This window comes from Micromesistius poutassou (genome assembly GCF_964030765.1).
Source record: "Micromesistius poutassou genome assembly, chromosome: 1".
NCBI lineage: Eukaryota > Metazoa > Chordata > Actinopteri > Gadiformes > Gadidae > Micromesistius > Micromesistius poutassou.
This window is the reverse complement of record NC_140271.1, coordinates 13,598,687-13,626,644: the sequence shown is the minus strand read 5'-3', so window position 1 is coordinate 13,626,644 and position 27,958 is coordinate 13,598,687. Positions and strand designations below refer to the sequence as shown.

Below are 27,958 nucleotides of genomic sequence, written 5' to 3'. Positions count from 1 at the left end.
ACCTGAAGGAACAAAGTGAGAACATAATCATAACAATCAAACTTAATGAGAACATAGTGACTCTTTGAGTGATTACAAACAAAAAGTGTTTCTAAATAACAGGGCTGAGTGCAGAAGAGTAGATCCTAAAGCTGTCCTGACGATAAACAGGTCAGAGGTCAAGATGTTCCACACTTTGTGACTCGCCTTCCTGGAGAAAAAACCCACCAACCATACAAAAGTGTTTTGAAAAAGATTTATTAATTTCATTTGTGTTTTTTCCAAACATCAATCATTCATTATTCTGTACAAACCGGGTGTTGAGGAACCCATAAGGACCCAGAGGAAGAGGACATGGTCAGGTCCTCGTAGTAAAGTCTAACGGCGTGTTCAAAACACAGACCTGGTCTGTGCCAAGTTGTCCCGGCTCCTCTGCCAGGTGTCCCAGTGGACTCAAACACAACTCCCTCCCCCAAGCCTCTCCCCTGCTCTGCCCCCTCCCCCACACACTGGACGTGTGTAACTGGCTCCAAAGCAGGGCTTAGACGGCCGGCTCAGCCCTAAGCTCACCTTCACACACACCGTGTGTGTGTGTGTGTGTGTGTGTGTGTGTGTGTGTGTGTGTGTGTGTGTGTGTGTGTGTGTGTGTGTGTGTGTGTGTCTGTGTGTGTGTGTGTGTGTGTGTGTGTGTGTGAGAGAGCTGTAATGAGAGGGAGTGAGGAGAGCCCTTCAGTGGGGGTCCGGTCGGAGGGGTCTTGGTCCGATGGGGAGGGTCTCCGAGGTCTCAGGAGTCCAGCCGGCAGATGGGGCTGTCGTAGACCATCTGCAGGTTCACCTTGTGGCCCACCAGCTCACGGATGTTGTTGATGCCGTACTTGATCATGGTGGGTCTGGAGGGGGGGGAACAGGAAGTTAGACTGTGAGGCACTTCCCTCCTTCCATCTGTCTCTGTGAGTGAAGTTGTGAGTGTGTGAGTGAGTGAGTGAGTGAAGCTGTGAGGGTGTGAGTGAGTGAGTGAGTGAAGGTGTGAATGAGTTTGTGAGTGAGTGAAGGTGTGAGTGAGTGAAGCTGTGAGGGTATGTGTGAGTGAGTGAGTGAAGGTGTGAGTGAGCATGTGAGTGAGTGACGGTGTGAGTGAGTGCGTACCTCTCCAGAGACAGGCCCCAGGCGATGACAGTCACGTCCTCAGGGAGCCCCATGGGCAGCAGCATCTCCGGTCGGAAGACCCCCGAGTTCCCCAACTCCACCCACTTCTTCAGGCCTGAGGATGGACACACACACACACACACACACACACACACACACACACACACACACACACACACACACACACACACACACACACACACACACACACACACACATTCATAAATTCCTGCCCTCAACGGCCTAAATATGGAGTTTCCTGTTTTCTGCTGCTGGTTGCGGAAATCTCAAGCAATGGCGGCGCCCGTGAACGTGGAATCAACGGCCTCATAATGGCCATGTGTAAACCAATGGGGAACATCATGTCACCATGGCTACGGTGAGACCTCCAGCAGCTCTGCTCCAGGGGCCCTACCTTCGTGGTAGCTGAACACCTCCATGCTGGGCTCCGTGTAGGGGTTGAAGGCCGGCTTGAAGCGCAGCTTGGTGATGCCTGGAGGAGGAGAAGAGAGGGAGTTGTGAGCAGCTGGAGGCACCAGGTGGGAGACCCAAACAACGACGTATCAGTGTTATGCTGCGTTCGTTAAAGGTCAGAGGTGGGAGGTCGGAATGGGAAAGTCCATCTACACACGGACGCTTAACTACAAGAATACAAATGTATTATTATGATTATCAATGATCTAGTTCTGAAGAGAAAAGTTTGTCGACATTAAGTGAAGCAACTTTACATCGCCATCATCGTAAGAGAACCCTTCAATAAGAACAAGTGCTATCAGTAGTGACAATGCTGGAGGCTGTATTGGAATATACTCGGTATTGGCCGATACTCAAATTCAGGAATCGGAAAGGAACAAATTGTATGGGACCATGTGTGCTACGGACCGAGCTTGTTGAAGAACTGGTGCAGGATTCCCATGAGGTCCCCCAGCGTCAGGCCGCGGTCCGCCACCACGCCCTCGATCTGGTGGAACTCCGCCAGGTGGGTGGCGTCCAGCGTCTCGTTACGGAACACCCGGTCAATGGAGAAGTACTTCACCGGTTTGAACTCCTCCTGGGGAGGGGAGGGAGGGGAGGGAGACGGGAGGAGAGGGAGGGGAGAGGAGAGAAAGAGAGGGAGGGAGGGAGGAGAGGAAGGGGAAGGAGTGAGAGGTGAAAAATAAGATGGGAGGAGGGAGGGAAGAGAGAATAAGAAATCAAAGAGTTATGGAGAAGTACTTAAGGTATGGAAAGCAAATATACTTAATTAACTCCTAATGAGGTTGTTAAGTGTTATCAGAGTTTAATAACAATCCGAAAATGATGTTCCATGAAATAAAGTGTAATTTTTGTCCATCTATTTGCATGCATACGTGTGTGTGTGTGTGTGTGTGTGTGTGTGTGTGTGTGTGTGTGTGTGTGTGTGTGTGTGTGTGTGTGTGTGTGTGTGTGTGTGTGTGTGTGTGTGTGTGTGTGTGTGTGTGTGTGTGTGTGTGTGTTTCCTCACCTGCTGGGCCAGTTTGTAGAGCATGCGCGCGCTGACGGCCGTGGTGTGCGTGCGTAGGAGGTTCTTCTGGGCCTCCTCGATCTTCCAGTCGTACTTATACCTGACACACAAACACAGGTGAGCTCAAGACCACACCCCCTCTCACCAGGTCAGAGTGTGTGTGTGTGCGTGTGTGTGTCTCACCCCTGTGAGCCGTAGCCCCCCTCAGAGTGGACCTTTCGGACCCTCTCCAGGTATTCTGCAGGGAAACCTTTAGCCAGTGCCGGGTCTGAGGGGACGAGATGAACACATGAACAGGAGGACCAATCACAGGAAGGCGCTGCCATGCCCCTCCCTCACCGTGGATGAGCTCTGAAGTTGAAGCTTTGAAGTTTAATAGAACTATGAAATAGAACTACAAAGATGGAGGGGGACAGGACTCTGACCGGACATGAAGAAGGTGTCGTGCTGGTCTCTGGCCGGGTGCTGCTGAGGTTGGAACAGGGAGTCAAAGTTCCAGAAGGAACTCTCCACATAGTTGTTGGTGGGCATTTCGCTGAAGCTGAGGAGGAGAGAGGAGGAGGTTAGGGTGGGATCTTCTGTTGTTCCGTTCATGAGGTTAAGGTTAAGGTGAGGATAAGGGGTTAGGGTTAGCAAACAGCAACGCAGTATGGGGGCAATATGGGACATTCTGAAGAAACAGAAGTGAAAACAGATGTAAAGAGAAAGGGAGAGACAGAGACAAAGACAGAATAAGACATTAATAAAGAGGGGATGAGATGGAGGAGCCAGAGAGACAGGAAGCGAGAGAACAAGAGAGAGAGACAGGAAGAGAGAGCGAGAGAGAGAGAGAGAGACAGGAAGAGAGAGAGAGAGAGACAGGAAGAGAGAGAGAGAGAGAGAGAGAGAGACAGGAAGAGAGAGAGAGAGAGAGAGAGAGAGAGAGAGAGAGACAGGAAGAGAGAGAGAGAGAGAGAGAGAGAGAGAGACAGGAAGAGAGAGAGAGAGAGAGAGAGAGAGAGAGAGAGAGAGAGAGAGAGAGAGAGAGAGAGAGACAGGAAGAGAGAGCGAGCAGAAGAGAGAGAGAGAGACAGGAAGAGAGCGAGAGAGAGAGAGACAGGAAGAGAGAGCGAGAGAGAGAGAGAGAGCGAGAGAGAGAGAGAGCGAGAGAGAGAGAGAGAGAGAGCGAGCAGAAGAGAGAGAGACAGGAAGAAAGAGCGCAAGAGAGCATGGGACGACAGGTAGGGAGAAGAGAAGGAAAAGCAAAGAGAGTCAGGAGGGAGGAGCAGACAGACATGAGGGAGGAGAGGGAGGACAATGGTCCCGGGAAACTCACCCCATCTCCAGGAAGATCTGTCTGAACTGGGTGCGGACCTTCAGCAGGGGGTGCAGGTGGCCCGACTCGGGGGCTACCCCCAGGGCCTCAAAGTTATACGGCTTGAAGGTCTTCTCCTTCCAGCTCCCGCTGAGAGAGGCGGGGGGGGGAGGGAGTGAGTGAGTGAGAGAGAGAGTTCACAGAAAGAGTGCGATGTCCCAGAAAGAGAGGGGGGAGAGAGAGAGTGGAGAAAGGCATCAGAACTGAGTTTAGGGTGAGGATAGAGGTATAGATGCGATTCAGATTCTGGTGAAGATGGGGATGAAGGTTCGCTGATGATATTATGACAGAGCTTGAGGATAAGGTTATGGTGTTAGGGTTATGCTACACCTTTTATCTATTGAACACTATTTATCCCTAAGGGGGAAACTGAGTGGGTCAACCAGGCACACGATCAGACGACCTCCCAGAGACCGTACATTCACCCCATTGATCAGAACTCTGTACAACATATAGTAAAAACACCAGCATAAACCACCGGGTGATGGCGTCAAAACAGTAAGGAGCTTAAAAAGAAACATTGACAAATGGACATTAGCAGCGGAACACCTGGAGAACTAAAATGCTCAATGGAAGATCAGAGCATTATTGGACGGCCACTATAAGCACGTAAAGGATCCGATACCGTAGCACGCTAAAGAAGCATATTATTTAATGATATATTTAAAGATCATTTAATATCCAAAAATAAAATAAAATGAATTAATCTACAGTTGTTGAGACATGTTGAGTTAAAGCAGCAGTCCTCTGACAGAGAAACGAGGAGGAACGATGAACCACGATGATATAAATTTTGGGTGGGACATCTGGTTGGTGCTTTTAGTCAAATTCCCTCTGATGCTCTAACACAGAGGCCATGTAGGCTGATACTATTATGGGATGTCTGCTCCTCCTCCTCATCTGGTTTTATGTTTGTGCGTTGCCTTGTATCGGATAAATCCTCCGGAATCACCAGCTCACTGACGCACCCTGGAGGACCAGATACTGCTCTGTGGGCCGCCACACCCTGAAGACACCCACTCTCTCTACACAAGGGTGTACGTCTGACTCCTACCTGGCGATCATCTCCGGGGTGAGCTCCGTCTCCTGCTTGGTGATGGAGGTGCTGAAGGAGCTGCCCTTCGAGATCCAGTACGACTTCACCGTCCTGGAGGAACAAACACACATGCACCATCAGTTAACCTCCATCACCTCCCCTCACATCATCACCTCCGCTCACATCATCACCTCCCCACACATCATCACCTCTTCTCCATCATCACCTCCCCTCACATCATCACCTACCCTCACATCATCACCTCCCCTCACATCATCACCTCCCCTCATCACCTTCCCTCTCCTCATCACATCTCCCCTTACAACATCACCTCCCCTCACATCATCACCTCCCCTCTCCTCATCACCTGCCCTCACATCCATCACCTCCATTCATATCCTCAACCTCCAGGCCAGCACTAACAGTATGTTTTACAAAGCGATACGTTCATATAATAACCATGTAAAGATGTATATAATATATAAAGTGTTTGTTCGTACACTTCAGAGAGCAGCTTCCTCTTCTTCAGCTCGCTCTTCTCCTTCTCCTCCAGCTTCTCCTCGCCGCCCTGAACCTGAAGGAGCTTCTCCCTGACCTGGTCCACAGCTGCCTCCACCTGCACATAAAGATACACACACATACATACATAAAGATACACACCTGGTCGACAGCCACCTCCACAGCACATCAAGATACATGAAGATACACATACATGCATAAAGACACACACATGGGTGTAGAGGACTTACGGCTCTGAAGACCCTGGCTCCGCCCTCGTGGGTCTTGTCCACTTTGATCCACTTGTTGGACATCGCTTTGCTGAAGCCAACCTTCCCGAAGGACAGCTTCTGCTCAGACACACAGACAACATCACAGTGTTATGGACATCAATTATAATTGTATGTTACTGCTGTCGGCTCCCAGACCGTAGTCGAGGAGCACAGGAGAAAATTTCCCTGTGGAGACGTCAATGTTCTCTCTGGGGTAACACCCTTCCCTCTGACCGGCAATGGGTCTGCTTATAGGTCGGAATGAAGCGGCCGCCGATTATTGACAGGCTGGGTACTTCATTCTTAGTTTCACTAACTTTACAGTACACGTTTGCACAGACACAACCGGACTCGTTCATTACTTCACTAAACTGACACACGCTACCGCTCGCTCTCCTCGCTTGTCCACATACACACACACACTGCCATTCCCGCGCACACACATACCCTTCTCTCGTAACACTTATTATTGACAACAGTTATCTGACCATTATAGGGTCCCGGCCTACCACTCCCTGCTTTCTCAGTTAAACACAGATATCTACTACATTTGTCCCAGTGTTGGTTAGATGTGAAATGAAGCAAAAAAATACGCTCTCTTTCTCCGGTAACGCAGTCGTTCGCGATGCCTTTCTTATTCGTTGTTTCTTCTATTTGTCTGTAACTCATGCTCCAATCTTTCATCGATCAATGTGGATGTAGTGGACGCAACGGAAAATATGATGCATCGCTGTGTCCATTCTGCCTCCGTTGCTGTCTGCGGTCAGACCAAAACACACCTGTGTGACAGCTGGCGTCCTACGAACCTCGACCCTACGTCAAATCCCGCCACTTGCAAGCCCGCCCCCCTAAACCCCTTGTTGATTCTACTGATGCCTGAGGGACAATGTCATGATCATATATATGGATATGTGTGTGTGTTATCGGCTATCAGTATCGGTATCGGCCTTTAGGAGCTGAAAGTTATCAGTTATCGGTATCGATGTTCGAAAAGTTATCGTGCATCCCTAGCGATTAGCTGCTTATCAACTAGATGAATACTATGTTGTGCCAACTGTATAACACTTGTTTAATAAGGGAAGCAGCTTTCACATTACATACATCTTTGAAAGAACGAGAGAGAGAGAGAGAAAGGAAGTTATACTCAACTACTGTGAGAGGTTCAAACCTACTGAGATGATCTCCCGTCTGTAGGTCAGTGAGCGGTTGTACTGAGAGAGACAACGTTTGTGACTCACCATGAGCTCGCTCTGGGCCAGCCCCTCCGCGGGTATGGAACCGAAGACCCTCGCTTCATGGCTCCCCTGCTCGGCGATCTCCTTCCCTTCCTCAGTCAGCTCCCAGTGTTTCGAGGAGCGCAGGTCGGCTGAGATCACCTGCACAGGTAACAAGGAACACGGTGTGATGCCGCCTTCAAAACGCTCATAGTTTCTGGGAGTTTTGGAGCTTAAGCTCAGAGGAAAGAGAAAATGTTGAACACTCGTGTGTTGTGTCTGAGTTTTCGTAGTCATGAGTCCTCCGAGTTCATGTCACAACAATGGCTGCCCATTTCATTGATAGACTAAAGTGAACTTGCAGCAAGCATTAGAGGCGAACTTACCACCCATTCTAACTTTTGCATTGCGATACATTATAGCTTACAATTATAAACATCACCTGATAAATTCTCGCTCATGTTCAACTGATTCAGCAAAGAACCCTGCGGGCATCCATACTTGTTGTAATGAAGTCTAGTCTCAAGAACAATCAGTTTTTTTGGTTTTATGTCATAGCCTACGAACTTCTGAGGGGCGTTTCCTGAACGCTCTTATTTCGGAAGAAGGGAAGGTTTATGTAAAGACACGTAAGCGCTTCCGAACCGCCGAGCCGTTTTGAAGGCGGCATGAGACTGAACCTGCTGTCGTTGATGTGTCAATAACGTAAACAGAGAGCAGGAGAACAGACAGGAGGCCTTGAACAAACACAAAGCAGGACAATATGTGGATAATGTGTAGGTCTAGGAGATATGGACATATTAGTTTGTGACTTTTACTCGTTATCTCAATTATTTTATCCATTCTGCAGTCCTGTACTTGCATACCTGTCCCTTCTAGGATCAACAAACTATGTTATTAATGTGTTGCACTGTTGACGTGCTGTCCGTCAAAGTGACAGCTGAAGAAACCCTAGAATAGACATCGATCGCACACTGCGGTCTTGGGATGCTTAAAGCCTGATGCTGACATATTTAAAGGGTGGACATCATGATTTTTCGACTTTTCCCTTTGCTATATGACGTTATATGACGTGTGCAATGTGTAGTGGGCGTAATGACCAATCACAGCAGACTGGGCTACTGTGGAGGGGGCCGTCAAGCGACATGATACAGAACAGAACGTTTTTGAAAGACCCTGAAATTTGTTATGCAGAAATTAACAGTTTGAGAAGAATAATGGATATATATTTTTTATCATTACAGGCATGTCACCCTATTTTAGTACTACACCCAAATGCAATTATTAACCCTAAAAAGCATGATATCACCCCTTTAAGTTTAAACCCCCAGGTGCACCATCTCTGTTGATGATGACCCGGTGTGTTGCATCAGTCGGACCGCCGGTGACACTTCCGCTCCAGAGCGGACTATAACTCACCTCTCCGAGCGCGATGAGGCTCTTCACCGCGCCGACCACCGCCTGGTGGTCTAGCCCCAGGCTGCCCGCCACCTGGAGGCTGTCCACGCCGTCCTCCGCCTCCTCCACCCGCCTCAGGAGAGTGTCCACTAGTCCGGCGTCCGCCATGCTGCTGCTGAGCTCCGGAGCGAAGAGACCGGAAATGACGTTGAATTGACACTGCAGTGTTGCCAGATAGGGTCAGATTTCCCGACCAATCTGGCAACGCTGGCTGGTACACAGGGTCCTCTACCGTAAATAACGGAGTCGATGGGCACAAACAAAAACAGGACTGCTAACATACGGCCTGGACAATGTAGACTACAATGAATCGTAATGTTCTAATTATTAGCGACATTGGTCTATTGCATGTTTATGGAAGCCCATTCCCGCCAGTAAAAAAAAAAAATCTTCCTTGATAAAAAAATAAAATCCCCATTGTAAGTCATAATTATGAGATAAAAAGTCGAAATTATGAGATAAAAAGTCAAAATTATGAGATAAAAAGTCATAATAATGAGATAAAAAGTCGAAATTATGAGATAAAAAGTCGAAATTATGAGATAAAATGTCATAATAATGTGATAAAAAGTAAAGTGTGCATGTGCTACAGTAGCACTGTTTTCAAAGGTCCCTTCATTGTCACCATCATCGCTGGCATCCCCAACCATGCTTAAATTAACTAAACAAATGAGATCTCTGTTCGTGTAGCTTTGACTACACGAACAGAGATCTCATTTGTTTAGTTGTAACGGTGTACTTATTGAAAGACTTTCAAAAGTAACCATAGCTGTAATTCTTAAAGGTCCCATGACATGCTATTTTATGGATGCTTTAATATAGGTGTTAGTGGGCCCCTAATACAGTACTTGAAGACGTTCAAGAAATTCTGCCTTGGTGCAGAATTACAGCCACTACGAGCCAGTCTCGCAATGAGCTCTCCACAAACGCGCCATTTTTAGAGGCGGGTCAAGGTAGGGGGGGGGGGTGTGAGCAGCTTGTGGCCACGGTACCATGCGCTAGTGTTTACAGTGGAACACTGAACACTCCGGGTGCTCCGGCGGGAGTCCTAGCTCTATATCTAAATAATATCATATTATATTTAGATATCTATATAATATAATATATATTATCATGGTCAAAAGCTGTTTGAGCCTCCGGATGATATTATGAATCTCAAACGACTGCGTCGGGTTCTCAAACGCCTCTGGTTCTTCCACTTCCACGTCAATATTAAGTACAACTGCGAAATGGAGGAGAAAGGGATTGTTGCCCGCGATTGTTGCCCGGGGTTGTCTGCGTCGGGTTGGTTGAGAAGGAATTGGGAACCGCGACATGGAGGAGAAAAGGATTGTTGCCCAGGATTGTCTGTCAGAGCCCCGCTAAACGCTGCCCGTTGCCCGGGGTTGTCTCCTGCTGGAGCCCCAAATGGGAGCTTTATGCAAGCTTGCGTTATTGTGTTGCGTGTTATGCGCCATAACACCAACAGCAGAATGGTTATAAATAACAAAGAACACTTGGTAACCTGGTCCCGTATGACGTCATACGGGACCGGAAGCCAAATCAAAGCGTTTCAGCTATCCTTTTTTCAAAGATGGAGCAAGATACCTACTTCTCGGTTTACACCTAACGCAATTGGGGACCATAGGGAAGCTAGGGGAACTCAACTTAATGTTAGAAAACCTCATAAAGTGAAATTTTCATGCCATGGGACCTTTAACTTATTCAGGATTGCTTGTCTTTTGCATGGTTCGGGATGCCAGCGATGATGGTTATGCACTTTTTATCTCATAACCATGACTTTTTCTCATGACTTTTTTATCTCATAATTTCGACTTTTTATCTCATGACTTTTTCTCATAATTTCGACTCTCATTATTATGACTTTATCTCATAATTTCGACTTTTTATCTCATAATTATGACTTACAATGGGGATTTTATTTTTTTTATCAAGGAAGAGTTTTCATCTTTTTTTTTTTTTTTACTGGTGGGAATGGGCTTCCATACATGTTATTTGTATAGATATATCTAAATATCTATAAAAGTTACCGTTTGAAACCCATTGCCCCTTGGCGGTCAAATCAGGACGTCGAGTACAATAGGGGACATGAAGTACTAACAAAATAAATGTTGACTCAATTAAGTTATTATCCCGATAGTGCCACGTATTGTTTACAGGTTTAAAAATTAGATTAATTCGTAATAGAAGTTCAACTAAAACACATCACTATCCCAAATAACAACCAAAAAATCCAATTAGGCCTTCAAAATAAAACATCTTTATTGGTACACCCAATATCTTACACTGTCAACACCATCCAAGCTTACACTGGTAGGACACTTAGACTCAAAGGACATTTCCATGAACCCTCAGAACTATTTGTTAAAATTACTACATTGAATGAGGTAAAATATTACAAAACGAAGCAAAAATTACAAGCAATAAAAAATAACAAGCTGTTCAGAGGCCTAATGTGTCGTAAAAATATCAATCTGAAATCTGTCAATCAAAAACTCAGTAGTTCAAAACGAAGTGGTCAAGGTGGTCTCCACCGGTTTCACCCTAGAACTAAACAAACCCTGCCTAAACCAACTGAAGAACTCAGATTAGAAACTGAAAGCATTATTTTATAATGAAACCTGGGGGAGGAATGGCGGGAATTATACAAAGAAAGAATAACGGAGGAGGAGCCAAACACAGGAGCAGGGAACCAGAGACCACCACCGCCAACGACCGCTTTGAAGTCCTCAGACCTCAGGAATCTAGAGTCATCGATTCTCACGTTGTGCCAATGCCTTTTCCACACGACACAACGCACAGTCCACCATTAACTCTCGAACTCTCGTTCTTTGGAAAAGGCTGGAAGAGGAGGGTGATGAGGAGGAGGCTGCTGCTGAACCAGGAGGGGTGGGGGGTCGGAGTCTATCTGTACTGGTAGTTCATACTGGGGTCGCCCCGGCCGTAGCCGGCGGGGTTGTGGTACTGGGACTGCTGGTTCCCAGCGCCCTGGGTGGCGTAACTGGACTGGTCGTTGTAGCCTGGGGGCGAGAAGGTCAGGGGTTGAGGAGAACGTCACTTATTATCCTGGCACTTACAAACAGTACTTAGCATTGTGTTGCATCTTACCCTAGCTATCTCTGTTGTATACGGGGGACGGGTTAACCTAGCGATTGTTAGTGCTTGGCACTTGGTTCTATGAACATCCTTACTGTACCCACAGTGATATATTGTTTCCCTTTCTTCTGACTAATGGTATGTCGCTTTGGATAAAAGCATCTGATTCCCTGAATGTAAATGTAAATGTAACAACTCTGAGAACAATCATCGCATTACATAAAAAACACACAGATCACCAAATCCTAAACTTTGAGCGGAACTCTCGTTTACCACCAGATGGGATTTTACAAGCATTTAAAAACTGACCCCATAGTGACATCAAATCCTGGGGGGGGGGGCACATGATGTCACTAGAGGGTCGACGGGGTCAACACCGCCCACCCCCGATGATGTCACTAGAGAGTCAACGGGGTCAACACCATCTCCTCTTGCTCACTGGGGGGGCCAGGGTTAAGCCCTTTGAGACTGGACCTGTGATTACGGGCTGTACTAATAAAGTTTAATTGAATCACACCTGGAGCCAAAACACACGCCAACACACGTTCGAGGCTATCCCTCCGACCTGCTCACCTTCGTAGCCATAGTCTTGGTTACCGGCCATGCCCCCTCCGGTCACCTGACTGGGGTAGGCGGTGCTGTAGGGGTACCCCCCTGCCCCGCCCGGCGGCTGGGCGAAGCTCTTCTTGCCCGTCCCGTAGCCCTGGCTGTACTGACTGTAGACCCCGGGCCCCGTTGGGACCCCCGGGGGGTGGACCCCTGGAGGGCCGCCTCCACTAGAGGCCCCCGGGAAGTGGGCCTTGGCCCCCGGGTGCATGGGGGCCTTCTTGTTGGGAGGCTTGGGGCCGGGGGAGGCGGCGGCGTAGGCAGGGTCGTTCTGGTAGTAGGAGCCATAGGAGGGGCCCCCCACTGGGCCCGGGACGGGGCCGGGGGGGGCGTTGGTCGGGGGGCCGCCCGACGGGACGCCTGGGGGCCCTGCGCCACCGTTGGCGTTGTAGTAGTCTGGGGGGGGGGGGAAGCAGCACAGAGGAGGGGTTAAGAGGGGGACAGCAGAACTAAACACATTGAGTTATGTGTGAGGAGATGTGTCTTGCTTCCAAGCACTATGAATGAATGCAGGAAACCGCATTCATTTCCCCCACCCGGCTAGTGCTCGGAACCAAGATGGCGGGCTAGCGCTCGGAACCAAGATGGCTAGCTAGCGCTTGGAACCAAGATGGTGGCCAGGTGACTGAAGCCAATAGAATGTGTGCATTCGTTTCCGCATGCAAAGACAGGAATCCACTCAGGCTACAGCTTGAGAAAATGAACACGTTTATTTAGAAAAAAAACAAGCAAAGCGGCGTAAAACAAGTGGGGAACATCACCCCAGCTCTCCTTTAATCACAGTAATACAGTTTGATTCAGAGTCTCTCCGTGTTCAGAGGAGTCACGTTTTTGGGCCTTCACATAGTTGATACAGTAGTCTGACCGTCAGTGGAGGAGGACTACAGTGTCTGTCATCAAGCATACAGCAGCGAGCTGATGTTACAGAAACAACAGTTTAAAAAGTAACTAGCTTTGTTTATCATCATCATCATGGGTTAAAGAGGCATTCACCAAGTCAGAAATTAAACCGTTAGAGTTTGAGTCATTTTAGCCACCAGAACTTCATGAAGATGGGAATGGACACGAGCTTGAGTCTGATGTTTGTGTGCGACCTGTGGTCCAAGAGCCACTTGGAGGTCACAAGATGACCTTATGGGGTCAATGTTGAGGAACAACTACATGAAAAGCTCTCCAGCTTTAGAAAATGACAGATGTGACCCAAGTTATTTATGCGGTTGAATTGATGATTTAAATATCTCTGCTGCTGTGCTGCTGTCACACGTACGGTCACAAATTTGAACTAATCATGAAACAGCGAGGGCTACATGTATCGCTGCTGTCCCCCAGTTTGGTTTCTCTCTATCGGTTGTGAAAGGCGGTTTTTTCCCCACACGGTGGCTTCATGTTCATGAGGCCAAAGAAAGGCTCTAGTGTCGACGTAAAACCAGGGAGGCGATCTATGACAGGCGGACGCGAACCAGACGTCCAGATCCAGACGTCAGACGTAAACGCTATGCGCTCGCGAGCCCCCGTCCCTCTCAGGCGATGGGAGGAGTGAACATTTCCCAGAGGCGGTGGCGGTGAGCTGGAGTTGGAGAGGACGACGCCACTGGAAGAACTAGTTTGTGACCATGGTTGGTTATCGGACTTTGTACTTAATGATTGGTCTTAATACTGGCGGGGGGGGGGGGGGGTCTAGGTAGCAAACTCGCTGTAGCCATAGCAGTCTGAGACAAAGTCACCTACAGAGTGAGACAGGGCAGAGAAGGCAGAAATGTAAGAATTAGATTGGGTTTTGGTGGCCGATTATTCAGGTTGTTTTTAGATTTCTCTGCTCCGTCGGTCTCTGGGTCAGAGCCTGCAGAGCCAGGGGTCTGGGACTGCTAGGCTGGGGGGGGGGGGGCAGGGCCGAACGGACAGGAGAACCAGGCCTGGTGCTCAAAGCAGAGAAATGTAAAACCATCCCAGTAAGCACGTCTCTTCCGTTGGTTCGAGATGCAGGGGCCGCTCCAGCTAGAGTCAACATCATATGGAGGTCTGCCATTCCTTTGTGATCAGTCAGCAGTACCTGAGACCAACACCTCGCTACACAGTCCTCACAGCAGGCAGCAGACGTGGTCTAGTCAATAGACTTTAGCGTTCACTCTACAGTGAGACCTGACTGTTGGACTATCTAGCAGCGATCAGGGCGTGGGCCCTGTGACTTGTATTTAGTAATGATACTCATAATATATGCCATCTGGTTGACGTCATTGACAGTAAGTGTCTCACAATACAGCAGGTGCATGCATTGGTGCCTCGTCTCTGATTAATACTCACTGTATCCGGAGACGCCGTTGTTTCCATAGCCGTACGTCCCGAAGCCCCCTGAGACGAAGAGACCATATTAAAACATTTACACACACACACACACACACACACACACACACACACACACACACACACACACACACACACACACACACACACACACACACACACACACACACACACACACACACACACACACACACACACACACACACACACACACACACACCTGATTGAGGGAAGTGAAACGTTATGTCTCCTCTTACCTCCTTGGGAGTAGCCTCCTCCGTTGTTGAAGCCCCTTCCCCTGCCCCGGCCCCTCCCCGCTCTGCCCCGCCCCCTGGGTGAGGCCGTGTCGGCACCTGAGGCCCCGCCCATCATCCCGAAGCCCGCCGTGTTCTGATGGAGAGAGACAGAGAAAGAGAGAGAGTCAACCATGGGGAGTTCTTGGTTCCCAGAGTCCAGAGGACGGAGGCAGACAATGAAAGACCCTCCACTGGAGAGGGGGGGGGGGACGGACGGACACCTACCCGGGGCTGCCCGGCTGCCGGCCCCTTCTTCTTCTTGGCGGCCTCGCTGGCGGCGCCCTCGGGGAACAGCCTCTCCAGGGCGTCCAGTGCGGCGTAGGCCTTGGCCACCTTCTTGTTGGAGCCCGTCCCCCTGAACTTCTGCCCGTCGATCTCCACCTCCATCACGAAGCGCTTGTCGTGGGAGCCGCCCGTCTCCGAGATCAGCTCATAGCGCAGGCCGCGCCGCTTCTCGTTCAGCTCCATCACCGGGTTCTTCCCGTGCTTGGTGAGGATGGGGCCCTGGTGCCGGGTGCCCTGGGGGAGGGAGGGTTAGTGCTCGGTAACAGAAACTAGACCGTATGTATACCTGTACATTCATTGATATTCTGTACATTTAATATTGTTATTAAATAACTATGTAGACAATGATTATTGCTGACTGCCTTTAATGTAATGCAGTTAATGTGTGCACCACAACCTAAACATATCAGTGCTGTTCTGATTCTTGTACACTCTTTCTTGTACACTCTGGGACAAACTGTGCATCCTAGCTGGCAGACTAAATAACATCAATCTTTATTTATACAGCGCCTTTCGTGCAAAATTGCGACACAAGCTGCTTCACAATACAGGAAAATAAAGAAAAGTAAACCTATAAATTAAATGGATAAGAGCGCTGAGCTAAATGGGTGTGTTTTAAGGCAGGGGTTTTCAAACTATATGGGGCCGGGGACCCCTCATAAGGCAGAATTATTTTCAAGGACCCCCTCATAACCGCGACACAAATGTGTGTTTGGTACGCACTCCACGCGTAGCGTCGTTCTATTAATAATAAAGGCGATTCCACCGCGGGTGGAGTTGTTGATGGGGGGGGAGAGTGGAGATTCTTTGGTTGTGGTCGGGCAGGATTGTTGACCGGGGGGGGGGGGGGGGGGTCCGTCACTGCCGTTTTTTTTACATATTTTGTAGCAATGCGCCACGGACCCCCGGTTGAGAACCACTGTTTTAAGGTTTCTTTTAAGGTGTTCCCTTAGTGTGTTCTCCTCAGCTCCTCCAGCAAGCGGTTCCAGAGGAGAGGACCACAGACACTGATGGCCGCCTCCCCACAGGTCTCTGTCCTGACCCTGTCCTGGGAACCAATACCAGGCCAGAGGACCTGAGTGGTCCAGATGGAGCTACACCCCCCCCCCCCGGTGTGACTGAGCGTCCCGCCTACCTCTGGCGCGTCCGTGGCGTCTGCTGCGGTCGCGGCCCCTGAGCCTGCGGGCCCCCCAGCGGGCGTGGGGGCCTCCACTGGGACCAGGACCGGTTTGGGCTCAACAGGGGCCAGCACCACGGGGGCCGGGGTCTCGGGCTGGGGCTTGGCCACGGGCTCCGTCTTCAGGTCCACCCCTGTGGGGAGACCCATGAACTGCAGGACCTGGAGCGGGGGGGGGGGGGTGGAGGTTACCAGTTACATTTAGGGTGTTTAGCAGACACTTTTATCCAAAGCGACTTACAATCAAGACTTACAAGTACATTTGTCAGAAGAAAGAAACAACGATATATCTCTGTCGGTACAGTAAGAATGTTCATAGAACCAAGTACGAAGCACTAACAATCACTAGGTTAACCCATTCCCCGTATACAACAGAGATAGCTAGGATAAGATACTACACAATACAGTACTATTTTTAAGTGCCAGGACGTACAACATACAATAAGTGGGTAAGAGGGGTGGGGGGGCTATGCAGAGTCTAGGTGAACTCTGAGCACCAGGGGGAAAGCTCTTAATGAACAGAATTACATTCTCAACCCAAGCACTTAACCGTCACCATTCTGAGAAGAGTAGCAGCTCTGAAGCACTTTCTCAGCACTTCCAGAACCTTACAAATTCACAACACACAAAACCGGACCGCTCAGCGACACAAAGCTAACCCCTCAGCATCAGAAGAGGTGCATCCTGGGAGGGGGGGCCCACCTTGACGGCGACGTGCAGCTTGGCGGTGCGCTTGGAGGGGCCGGACGCCTCGAAGGCGCGACCGTCCACCTCCACACTCATGGTGAACACCGGGACGTGCACCGGGCCCGTCTGGGACAGCAGCCGGTACTGCAGCCCCGGCTTCAGCTGGTTCAGCCGCATCAGGGCGTTCATGGTCTGGGGGGGGTCCGCCTTGTCCTCGGGGGCCGCTGTGGGGGAGGAGGGTACAGATGGGTTGGTACAGCCCTGAGAGGGGAGCCGTCGAAGGCTGCTGTTCTGACACAAGGGGACGGCCACACAACAACGAACAGCGGATACAGTATGTAGGAGTCATGGATCCACGATAAGCGTTCTCCATCGGTCCAAATCTCAGTCAATGTTTCCACAAACTATCTGTGGAAATGTCCATATAATGTAATGTATAATGTAACGTCCGATATCCAGAGTTCATGATGCAGATAATACATAATGATCACAATTCAAAGTATCCAAATATGCAGGCCTCCCCCTTAAACACCCTTCAGTTCAGTCTCACGTAGCGAGAGTCAGGCAGGCTGCTATCAGCAGGGGCCCGGGGCCACCATCAGCCAACAGGAAGACATGCCTGCAGTACCATGTTTAACCCAGAGAGGGAGTCCTACAGTTCCAACCAATCAGAGTGCTCCTTTATTGAGACACCCATTATGCATGGGTCCATAACACACTACGCCCCCAAACCCACTGGTCCCGCCCCCTTTGGTGGCTCAGACCACCCCCCCGGAGGACCTACTCTTCTTCTGCAGCTTCTTCTTCTTCTTGTTGGGGCTCTTGTCCTCCGCTCCCTCCTCCTCCTCCATGGGCCGCTTCATGGGCGGGGCGTAGGTGGTGCTGGGCGGGATTTGGACTGGAGACAGAAAGACAGAGACAGACAGACAAACTGTTAGACAAAACTGCGTCGCCATCAGTGGTTCTCAAATGGGGGTACGTGTACTGCAGGGGGGTACACAAAGAGAAAATAAAAAAGCTGACTACATTATTTTTCCACCCTGAGCAAGTTTCAATTCTGAAAGCTAGACAATAGAAAATATGTAGACATAAATATCTTAGAGGGGGTACACTAGAGGAAAAAGTTTGAGAACCACTGGGCTACTTCAAAGACTCTGGTGTCCCTGTGTTAACAAGCCTAGATGTACCTGTAGTCGATGGGGGTCTCAGAGTGGCCATACCTGTGTAGTCTATGGGGGTCTCCGTTCTTGGTTTCTTGGGCATCTTGGAGGGCAGGGGGTCCATCCCCAGAACCTTGTGGATCTGACCGAAGGCAGCCAGCCTCAAGGCGTGCTGACGATAGAAGACAGAAACAGAACATTTAGAACACACACACACACATAATAATAATAATAATAATAATAATTATAATAATAATAATAATAATCTGCTCAGCACAGTACTAGGAAGACAATGGCGGCGATCAGGTCCAAATGGTTCCTCCAATAAATAAAGCTTCATCTATGGACTGTAACAGCCCCCCCGCACACCCCCAACCCTCCATGGGATCCTCACTGGACTAAAACATGCTGCTGCCTCTGGTAGTGCAATATCACTATGTCACTTTATTCTTTTATCATTGCACTTTTTATACACTTAGTAATTTTAACCTTTTTAAAAATCATACCAGCCCTTTATAGTCTGAAAATTTGAAAACATGATACATTTAAGTGTCCACTCCACCGTGAGCCAAGGTAACGTAATTCTGTTTAATGTGTGCCCTGATGGTATGTTGAATGACAAAGAAAAGTCTAAGTCTAAGGTGTTGATGTAGGGTTCAACCCATCGGCTGCTCTGGGGGGCAGCATGTGGAGGTCTCGTTCTGACGGTCTCACCTGGGCACTCTGCGTGATGTCTTCTCTCTGCTGCATATCCAGGTGACCAATGGCGTCGGTCAGCTCCTTCTCACACGGGTCACAGATCCCCGCGCCATCTGACACACACACAGTAAGAGATCAACGTCTCAAACCTCAACGGTGAGCTGTACACTATTAATCCAAGATTCAGATGTCCATTAACTAAAGTACATGAAGTGTTCCAACAGGCTCGTCAAGGAGACTAGGTAAGGCTATGAGGTGAGAGGGGTAGGTACTAGTGTTCTCCACCTGCGTGATGCATACCCGACATGAGGATGCCAGAGGCCAGGCATTCTAGAACCCTACGCAGGGCCTCGCCTGCTCCCATTGGTCGGTTCCCGGTGCCAATCGCCTTCTCACACAGCAGCTCCAGAGGCTGGGGGACAAGAGAACAGACGAACACAGCGTTTAGCCAGGGGTGGACGCCAGTTCGCCTTTAGCACAGGGGGGGTATTCAAAAACTGAGCAGGTTTCAATTCTGAGAGCTAAACAATTAAGAACTCGAGAAAAGTAGTTGAAATGTAAACATGTTTCGTTGTTGATCCCTAACCCTGTAGGACTGATCCTAGACCAGCAGAGACTCACCCAGCCCTGGGCCCTAATGCTGTAGGACTGATCCGGGACCAGCAGGGACTCACCCGGCCCTGGCTCTGGGTCCTAAACCTGTAGTACAGCTTATCCTAGACCAGCAGAGACTCACCCAGCCCTGTCCCTAACCCTGTAGGACTAATCCAGGACCAGCAGAGACTCACCCAGCCCTGCAGCGGCTCCCAGGTGGGCACGCGGGAGCAGAGGTCCCTCAGGATGCGGATGACAATGACGCAGGAGCGCAGCCCGTTGGCGCGGGCCTGTGGAGACAGCAGGGTGGGGGGGGGGGACACGCCTTAGACCTCGGAGCACCGCAGCGAGCCAACACAACGTCAACAGAGGACCGAAACGCCTTAAACCTCGGAGCACCGCCAGCCAACACAACGTCAACAGAGGACTAAACCAGGAGGAGGAGGTCACCGAGCCGCATCACACACACACATACAGTACTAACTGGGCTGGGGGAGGGGTTTACCTAGCGGGAGGAGCCTGTGGAGGCTGGGCTACGAGAGCTTCTCTGGAACCGAGAGAAACGTGTGGCGTAACGCTACTTAGACAGCATGCACTGCTACACCTGGAGAGGCCAGGAGTGAGAGGATGTTCTAGAGCTCCAGAGAGGTCCAGAAAGGACCTCGGTTACAGGGTCATGTGACAACAAAGCTAGCTCTTATCCTAGCTGTCTGTGTTGTATACGGGGAACGGGTTAACCTAGTGATTGTTAGTGCTTGGCACTTGGTTCTATGAACATCCTTACTGTACCGACAGTGATATATTGTTGTTTCTCTTTCTTCAAACAGACAAATGTACGTATTGTAAGTCGCTTTGGGTAAAAGCATCTGCTCAATGCCCTGAATGTAAATGATTGGCTTTGGATTGATGCATCAGTAGAACATTAGCAGTATCCCAGAGACAGCGGGGAGGGTGTGAGGCTACATACTTACAGACACGCTGCATGGACCAGGGTTTTAGTTTAGTTTGAGAGACAGAAAGGTACGGAACCATAAAACTAAACATCAACGAGATCGGTGACCAGAGATCTTCTTGTTTCCACTACAACAAAATGGTGGAACCGGGTCCATGTCTAACACACACAGTCAACTGATCACGCACACACAGATTACATTTAAAATATTGCCCCAAGAGACAGTGTCTCCCTGTCTGAAGAGCATGCTTGTATAGTTTAAATTAAACTGTCCTGCTGGGCTATAACCCTAAGAGTACTGCTTCAACAGGTGCTGTGAAAGAAGGTAGACCGACACCAAAGAGCTGGACCTCGTTCCAGACCCCCCACTAGGCCGGGTGATCGCCCCAATGCTCCGCAAACTCGGAGGGGATAGAGAGTTGGTGTCCGTAGGCTGCAATTCTTTCACACTCTGTTTGCAGAAGTACTAGATTATATTAGGAAACAGCCCAGCTTGACGGCTCTCCTTTAGGAGGTACAGGTCATGTAACTCGAGGCTCCTGTAGGGGTAGTGGGGAGATTCTCAAATAGAACCTGTGATCAGGTGCCAGCTCATAGAGGTGCCGCCAGACACGCGTCATGCATCATGTGGTCCATTGGGGGACGTTTAGTACAAGAGGCCAAAACCTCCACAAAGACACTGTAGCCAAGTGATGCAGAACGTGTGATTAGTGGCACCCATTACAAACTACATCTAATAACAGACCATACCGGGGACCTCAGAGCTCAATAGCCCAACGGGGGCAGAGTTAAATGAAGAGACCACCCCTTTAAGCAGCAGTCAGTCATTTCACACCTGATCATCTAACACCGCAGTGCGACCTACTCAGCAAAGCAGCTCTACGATAGGAGAGACGAGAAGAAAGGAGACAAGAAGAGGGGAGAGACAAGAAGAGGGGAGAGACAAGAAGAGACAAGAGCGACAGAGGCAGAGAGACGGAGTGAGAGAGAGACAGCAACAAGGCGTGACGACCCCCTAGTTAAATGGACACCAATGACACACAGCAGACAAACACAAAGGAGAACATGAGTCTCCGCTCTACGTTCCTTCGGCTTCTTTCACTTTAATCTTATCTTGAGACAAATAAAGACAAAATGCAAACCTGGAACCACTTGGCGTGGCGGAGGGACGCCAAGGCGGTTAGGCATTTCTGCCTGTCCAGAGCATCCGCTGGGTCGGGGACAGAGAGCGACTCTAGTGGTGGTGGATAAGAAGACAAGGTACAGTTTGACCAAGGGGAGTTCTGTCAGGCGGCCAGGGGGGGCCGGCGGGGCTGACTCTCGGCCAGGCCGGGTAAAGGGGAGGGGGGGCTCCCCTCCACACGCTCCCACCCTCCCTGGGGCACCACGCCGGGTCCTGAGCCCACTAGACCACAACCCACCGCGGACCGCTAGGTGTGGTGCTGTTAGGGGCGTGGATTGCGGCGGCATGTAGCTAGTGTTGTTACTTAAGGTGTACGTTTAAATGGTGTGTGTGTGTGTGTGTGTTTGTGTGTTTTTTCACTTTTAAATTATGGACTGAATGTGCGTGTTCTGGTGTTAGCACCACTAGCTCCGTGGTGGAGGATGTTGCTAGGCATCGTGCGCCCCAGTGCCCGTGTGTTTCGGGAAGCGATTTCTGAGAGTGCGGCCGGGCGAGCGTGGAGGCGGAGCCCCGCCCCCCTTTGACCCCGCGGCCGGCGGCGGCGTTCCGCACCGAGCCCCTTCCGAGACAGAGAGCGACCAGTTGGTCAAAGGTCCAGCGTCCCTACAGACGGACAAACTAGAAGGCTTGACAGAGAGAGTGAGAACGGGAACCACAGGCAGCATCAGGACGCACGTAAGGAGGCATCATCAGTACCGACCGGTCCACACTGCAGCAAAACTGACGGCTGGGAGGGAGGAGACCCGGGGGGGGACCCGGGGTTAAGGAGCAAGACTAGGGGCCCACACTGAGCGGGCCAATCACTGGGGGCTGCTGGACCCAACCAGGGCCAATCAGGGCGGCGGACTGACCGGCCAGCAGCTCTGTTTGCACTAGGTGTCACTAGCTACTGGAGGTTTGAATAACGAATAAAAATGGTGAGCTCAGATCCATGTTACTTAAGTGAGGTCATGGCCTCTCGCTCAAGGCTGCAGAGGGGGGGGGTCGAACCCAGAAACTTTCGGCCGGGAGTCGACCCCCGCAGCCGGCTGTGTGGAGCCCTGTTTCCCGTGGTCCTCATCTGTAACCCCATACCCGTCCCTGGCGGGGAACGGGGCTGACAAGGCCCTCCCCCCCGGAGGGCCAGGGGCCCGGACCCCACAACACGCAGCTCATTTTTGCTGCAATGCGAACCGTTCGTCAGGAATATGAATCATAACACATGCAAACAACGTGGTTTCTTTTGTTTCGTTTCGTTCCATCTCAGTAAGCCTTCTTATCGTTGGGGGGGGTGGGGGGCCTTGAAAACCTTTACATAGACCTGTCACTCAACACAAGCGCTACCTGTCCCTATACTGTATATTGGGCCATCAAAAATGTAGAGTTACATCGTATGGAACTACAAGGGTGTCTAGAGGGCTGTAACCATGGCAGCATAGGTCAAAGTTCACTTAACACTTCTTCTGTGCCCTAGCTAGCTCCATTGAAGGCCCAATAAACAATATCTGTCCCACTGGTCAGCCAGTCTGCCTGTCTGTCTGTGTCTCCCTGTCTGTCTGCCCGTTGGTCTCCTTGCATGGTGGAGGGGCCGCTGGTCGCCATGGCAGTTGCTAGGGGAGCACGAGAAGGGGCCGGGGCCTGTCCCGCAGCCTTACCTCCCTCCTCCACCTTCACTTCCACCTCCTCCACCTTCACGGCCGCGTCGGCTTTCTCTGCCTTCTCCGCCTTCTCGCGCACCAGCGGTGAGGTGAGGTTGACCGTCATGGAGAGCGGGGGCGCCTTGGCATTCTGGATCACGATGCTGGCGTCCGGGAGATTCTGGGTCACCGTGTACGTGTCCTCTGTGACAGCCTATCAGAGGGCAGAGACACAGGGAGAGGTTGGGTCTGATGTACTCATGACTGCCTATCAAAGAGCAGAGACACGGGGAGAGGTTGGTTCTGCTTTCCTCATGAAGCAGCTTCAGGTCAAGGCCAGGCGTGAGGGGTGACAGCAGAGTGTGTTGACTAAGAGCCGCTGGGCTACACTGAAATACACTTACATTTAGGGCGTTCATCACTTTTATCAAAAGTGTCTTACATAAGTACATTTGTCAGGAGAAGGAGAAACAACAATATATCACTGTCTGTACAGTAAGGATGTTCATAGAACCAAGTACTACACTTTGACTCAAGCTCCCGATGAGGATCCAGATTGGGTCGGTGGCGTAGTGACGGTGTTAGCTGGCTTCAGCTGAACACCGCCACCACGACGCCTTTCAATGTTCTTAGTTTCCTTAATCCACATAACATGCAGGATAACACTCCTGTCCTACAACTGGATATGATTCCGAGCCATTAAGGAGCAGAGTGGAGGAACAACCTGATCGTTGTTGATCAAATCTCATTCTCCATTACGTTCCCTCACACCGCTCCCTTTAAATTGATCACTCCTTTGCTGGGTAAATGCAACCCAAAACTAGTATTCCACCCCTACACACCTGAACCATCAGGCTGGCAGAAGACCCAGTATCCCTGCTTACTTCTACACAAGTAAATTCTACTTTGAAGAACCCCGCCTCCACACATTGATTTATTTGTGTCTGTCTGCCAGAGTATCAATGTTGAAGGCCACATATTGATTTCCTAGATTTTATTTACTATTGCAAGCATTACATTTATTTCATTGTGCAGCGGCGCTGCGCTCACTGATTGGCTGAGCCATCCTTGCCTTGTCGCTCTCTCCCGAACACACTGTTGTCTAACATCCCCTCCTCTCCCTGCACACTGAATCAAACATGCTCCTGCATGGCAGGAAGGCTGACAGCCAAATACCTGAACAGAATCTATGCCGAGTTCAAGAATGGTAACCGTCACACCCACCCCTGCACACCTCTCCCAAAGCTGAGGCATTCTAGTTTCCTCTGATCAGATGTCTGTCTGTGTTCTTAACAACGCTGTCACTCTCAGAAACTCTGGAAATAAGTTATTTGCAACCCTCCCCAGTAGAGCTGGTCTCTGAGCCCCCCTCCCACGTAGAGCAGGTCCCCCCCGCTCCCAGTAGGGCGGTCTATCACTCTGACACCCTGCCTACCCAGTAGGGCGGTCTCTCACCCTGAGCTGTGTCGTCAGGTTGTCGGCCACCTTCCCCAGCAGGCAGGCGGTGGGCTTGTCCTTGCAGAGCAGCACCAGCTCCAGGTGGAGGTCCCCCTTCAGCAGCAGCCCCTTGGCCACCAGCCCCACCCTCATCACGCCCCTCAGGCTGCGTGTCACCAGGTCCCGGGGGTCGCTGGGGGGAGCAGTCCATTAGAACACATCCTCCATACAACAAATAAATACAACCTTAATTAAAGAGCGCATTTGGGGGTGCATTTTTAAGACATCACTCGTGTCTTTCGTACAGCGGATTGTGTTGAGGTGTTCAATATTGAACATCATGCCATGACTTCAGCGAGGACTGAAATGCACAACCAGAATCTAAAATCCATCAATAATTAAAAATATCAGAAAGCCTCTCTGTGTTGGCCTCTCAAGGTCACCCAGCGCCGCTCTCCCTCTCCTTATCTCTCCCCCTCAGCTCTCCCTCCTCACCCCATCCCACCTCTCTCCTCACCTCTCTTTCTCCGCCTCGGGGAGGTCGGGGGCGGGCTTGGACTCGCCCTTCTCCTGCTCGTCCAGCCAATCAGAGACGGCCTTGAGGGCGCGCTCGGTGTGCGACACCATGTTCTGCACGCCCTCCAGTTCCTCCTGCGTGGGATAGATGGCCGAGTGCTTGGCCATCACGTGCCGGTCGTCGTTCATGAAGATGCGCATGGAGCGGTGCCGCATGGGAGGAGGCTGGAGGAGAGTGCACGGGGGGGAGGGGAGGGGTCGTCATGGTTACACCAAGTTAGCAGTAGTAGTAGTGCCAGGAGGAGAGGTCAGAGGGGTAGTCATGGTAACGGATGGGGGTTGTCATGGTTACATTGTGTTTGTAGTATCAGAGGTAGACGTTTTGTTGTGATGGCAGGCAGCCAATCCGTAAAGATTGTTTGGTGAATTCAATTGGATTTCTCTTTGACGATGGCTAGTGCATACAATGATAAAAAGCATTGAATAGACCACAAAGTTACCATAGCTGGTGTTGTGTGTTGTGCAGATGTCAGCAGCGTTGGGGCTGGGGGGCAGAGAATCCAGACAGTGCACTTATCTACTGAGGAAACAAGAACACATGCGGCAGAGTGAAGTACTTTGGTTTAACACAAAGGAACCAGATGACAATAACGGACCCTTTGAAGAGTAGCTGGCAGCTCCCACATTCTCCAGACCAACAGGCTGGGACACGTAGCTCCAGATAGACAACCAGAGCTACCCTAACCAATCAATACCATTGATTATCTTGTTCACCATGTCAAGAATTACCTTGACCAATCCCGTTAGATTGATTGGTTGATGGGATTAGGCCTTCACAGTTCCACAACAACGTAACAAGTGCATAATCGCTCCTGACTGGCGAGGGCAGACTTCTGATTCACTTCTATGATGCCTGCTCACTCAGTGACTCTACTGTCCTGCACACAACAAGCTAATGTATATGTTCTAACCTAATACTTATTTTTGCTACGAGTACAGTACTGCTACCATGCCTTTCGTTGCATGCTGTATCAACACCCTGCCACACTTTGTCAGTGAGCACCATGCGGTTTGAAGCCTTTAGCTGTTTTGTGCCGGTACTGTGCACTAAGAATACAGTTGAAATGACAACATTATCCATGGACAGAGCTCCCTACAGCCCTGGTCTGGACCTGATACGTCTGTTAAGCAGAGCAGAAGAAACACATACTTCTACGTCCCCTTTGAAAGCAGTTATACCCCGACCCCAGCATCGTACAGAGCAGCTCTCAGAGTCAGTAGTAAATGGGTTTGATTCCCACTGGGGCCATCCCCATGCTGCGACTGAATGCTTTGGATGAAAATCCACCTACATGTCGTAATTATGTGGGAGGAAACCTGTAGACTGCGCACTGGAATCAAGTGGTAGATGGCACTACTGGAAGGGTTAGTGCATTCCTGTTTTTTTATCTGCAGTTTCAGTGATCTGGTCATTCAACTGGTCTGTGCTGCACAGCTCAGAAGTGTTGTGGGGGGGCTCACTAACTAACCATAAATAATCACCCACCCATAACTAACACCCACCCATAACACGGATAGAAGAGGCTGCGGATGAAGCAGAGACGTACTGGACCACAACAACACAACCTAGGTTTTCCACTGTGGACTTCTTGTTTATTACGTCGTCTGTGCTTCTCTTTCGGTCTGCAACTTGTTTAAAAGACGTGCAGAGCGACAGTGCCCGACCTCCCCGCCCGGTGAGGCACGTTAATAATAACTATAGTCCAGTACTTCATCACCAGGTGGTTCTCAGCAGTGGAGGACCAGCGGCTTGGTTATCATTTTAACCCAGACGCCATTTTAGCGCCGCTTCAACCCGCAGGTCGCCGATCCACTCGATCAGCCCCCCGCCGAACTGATCGATCCCGCTCAACGATGATTGATCAGGCAGATCGTCTCGAGGCAAAAGGACATCACCGAAACAGATCGTTAAAAAAAACACGCATCACACGCGCACCTCGCGCCGCGCAGCTAGCGATAGCGCCGAGCTAGCCGCTGCACGAACAAAAGGCACGAACAAAGGCACGTGCAGCCGAATAAAGCAGTGAATTAACGCCTAGCGATGGATTACGGTGATCATTTATCGAAATGTGCCGCGCAGCGTGTTATGGGGTAATCTTTCTCCGGGGTTTGGGACTTACCGGTGTATGCGTTTTGTTGGCCGACGGAGGGTGTGCGTCCAGTGCCAGCCTCCGGTCTGTCTGAGGGCACCACGGGAACGCCCCTAATGGCCCAGCCTGGCAGCTGATTGGACTAGAGGCCGAACGGGTTTATGATTGGACCAAACGGTGGTCGCGATTTATAACGCAGTCTGCGAGGGACGAGGCAGATTTAGGAGAAGGAAATGAGGCGACAAGTGTATAGTGTACGTGTACCCCAATACTGTGTGTGTGTGTGTGTGTGTGTGTGTGTGTGTGTGTGTGTGTGTGTGTGTGTGTGTGTGTGTGTGTGTGTGTGTGTGTGTGTGTGTGTGTGTGTGTGTGTGTGTGTGTGCATAATATATATAATATTAGATCATATAGATATATCATGAACATACATAATTATTATATGATATTATATGGTGATTGGCACAGTATCTCAGAGAATCTACAACTGGCCAAGCAGGAACGGATTCAACAAGACCCAAAAAGTAACATATAATATATATTTTATTTCAGTATATTACATTCAACAGCTACTCTGTTGAATGTTCTTAGGAGTACCCATACAACTGGGTACTCAAAATAAATACCACGAAAATACACGGTTTAGTGCCTCCACTTCACATATACATCACTGCAGACCAGACCCACACACCACTGTCACAGTAAAGCTCTGTACACTCTCGGTGTGGTTATTTACAGGTGAGCAGGGACAGTAGAGTCAGACCAT

At 50.1% G+C, this 27,958-nt stretch overlaps 2 protein-coding genes across 4 annotated transcripts; both read right to left on the bottom strand.

Moving 5' to 3' along the window:
• Positions 1-221: 221 nt before the first annotated feature.
• Positions 222-8,567, bottom strand: farsa (phenylalanyl-tRNA synthetase subunit alpha). Its single transcript, XM_084488214.1, has 13 exons — positions 8,402-8,567; positions 7,007-7,144; positions 5,748-5,846; positions 5,499-5,614; positions 5,017-5,109; positions 3,924-4,052; positions 3,034-3,149; positions 2,792-2,876; positions 2,609-2,708; positions 2,008-2,176; positions 1,541-1,618; positions 1,126-1,240; positions 222-869 (listed from the first exon to the last, which is right to left on the bottom strand). The coding sequence occupies exons 1-13, from the start codon at positions 8,546-8,548 to the stop codon at positions 764-766; spliced, it is 1,491 nt and encodes a 496-aa protein (XP_084344340.1). The 5' UTR covers positions 8,549-8,567; the 3' UTR covers positions 222-763.
• A 2,119-nt stretch (positions 8,568-10,686) lies between these two features.
• On the bottom strand, positions 10,687-27,278 carry ilf3b (interleukin enhancer binding factor 3b). Of its 3 annotated transcripts, none has more exons than XM_084488434.1 (18): positions 27,226-27,278; positions 25,546-25,625; positions 25,047-25,270; positions 24,548-24,722; positions 23,111-23,306; positions 21,436-21,527; positions 19,536-19,631; positions 19,048-19,159; positions 18,763-18,860; positions 18,109-18,220; positions 17,673-17,786; positions 16,904-17,112; positions 16,160-16,363; positions 14,965-15,258; positions 14,701-14,833; positions 14,444-14,491; positions 12,110-12,538; positions 10,687-11,460 (listed from the first exon to the last, which is right to left on the bottom strand). In XM_084488434.1, exons 2-18 carry the CDS (start codon positions 25,546-25,548, stop codon positions 11,345-11,347), a joined length of 2,655 nt encoding a protein of 884 aa, XP_084344560.1. In that variant the 5' UTR covers positions 25,549-25,625; positions 27,226-27,278; the 3' UTR covers positions 10,687-11,344. The 3 variants fall into 3 exon arrangements, with proteins under 3 accessions (XP_084344560.1, XP_084344561.1, XP_084344559.1); XM_084488435.1 differs by having other exon boundaries at positions 19,033-19,159; positions 27,226-27,268; XM_084488433.1 differs by having other exon boundaries at positions 19,033-19,159; positions 25,546-25,622; positions 27,226-27,255.
• Between the last annotated feature and the right edge of the window lie 680 nt (positions 27,279-27,958).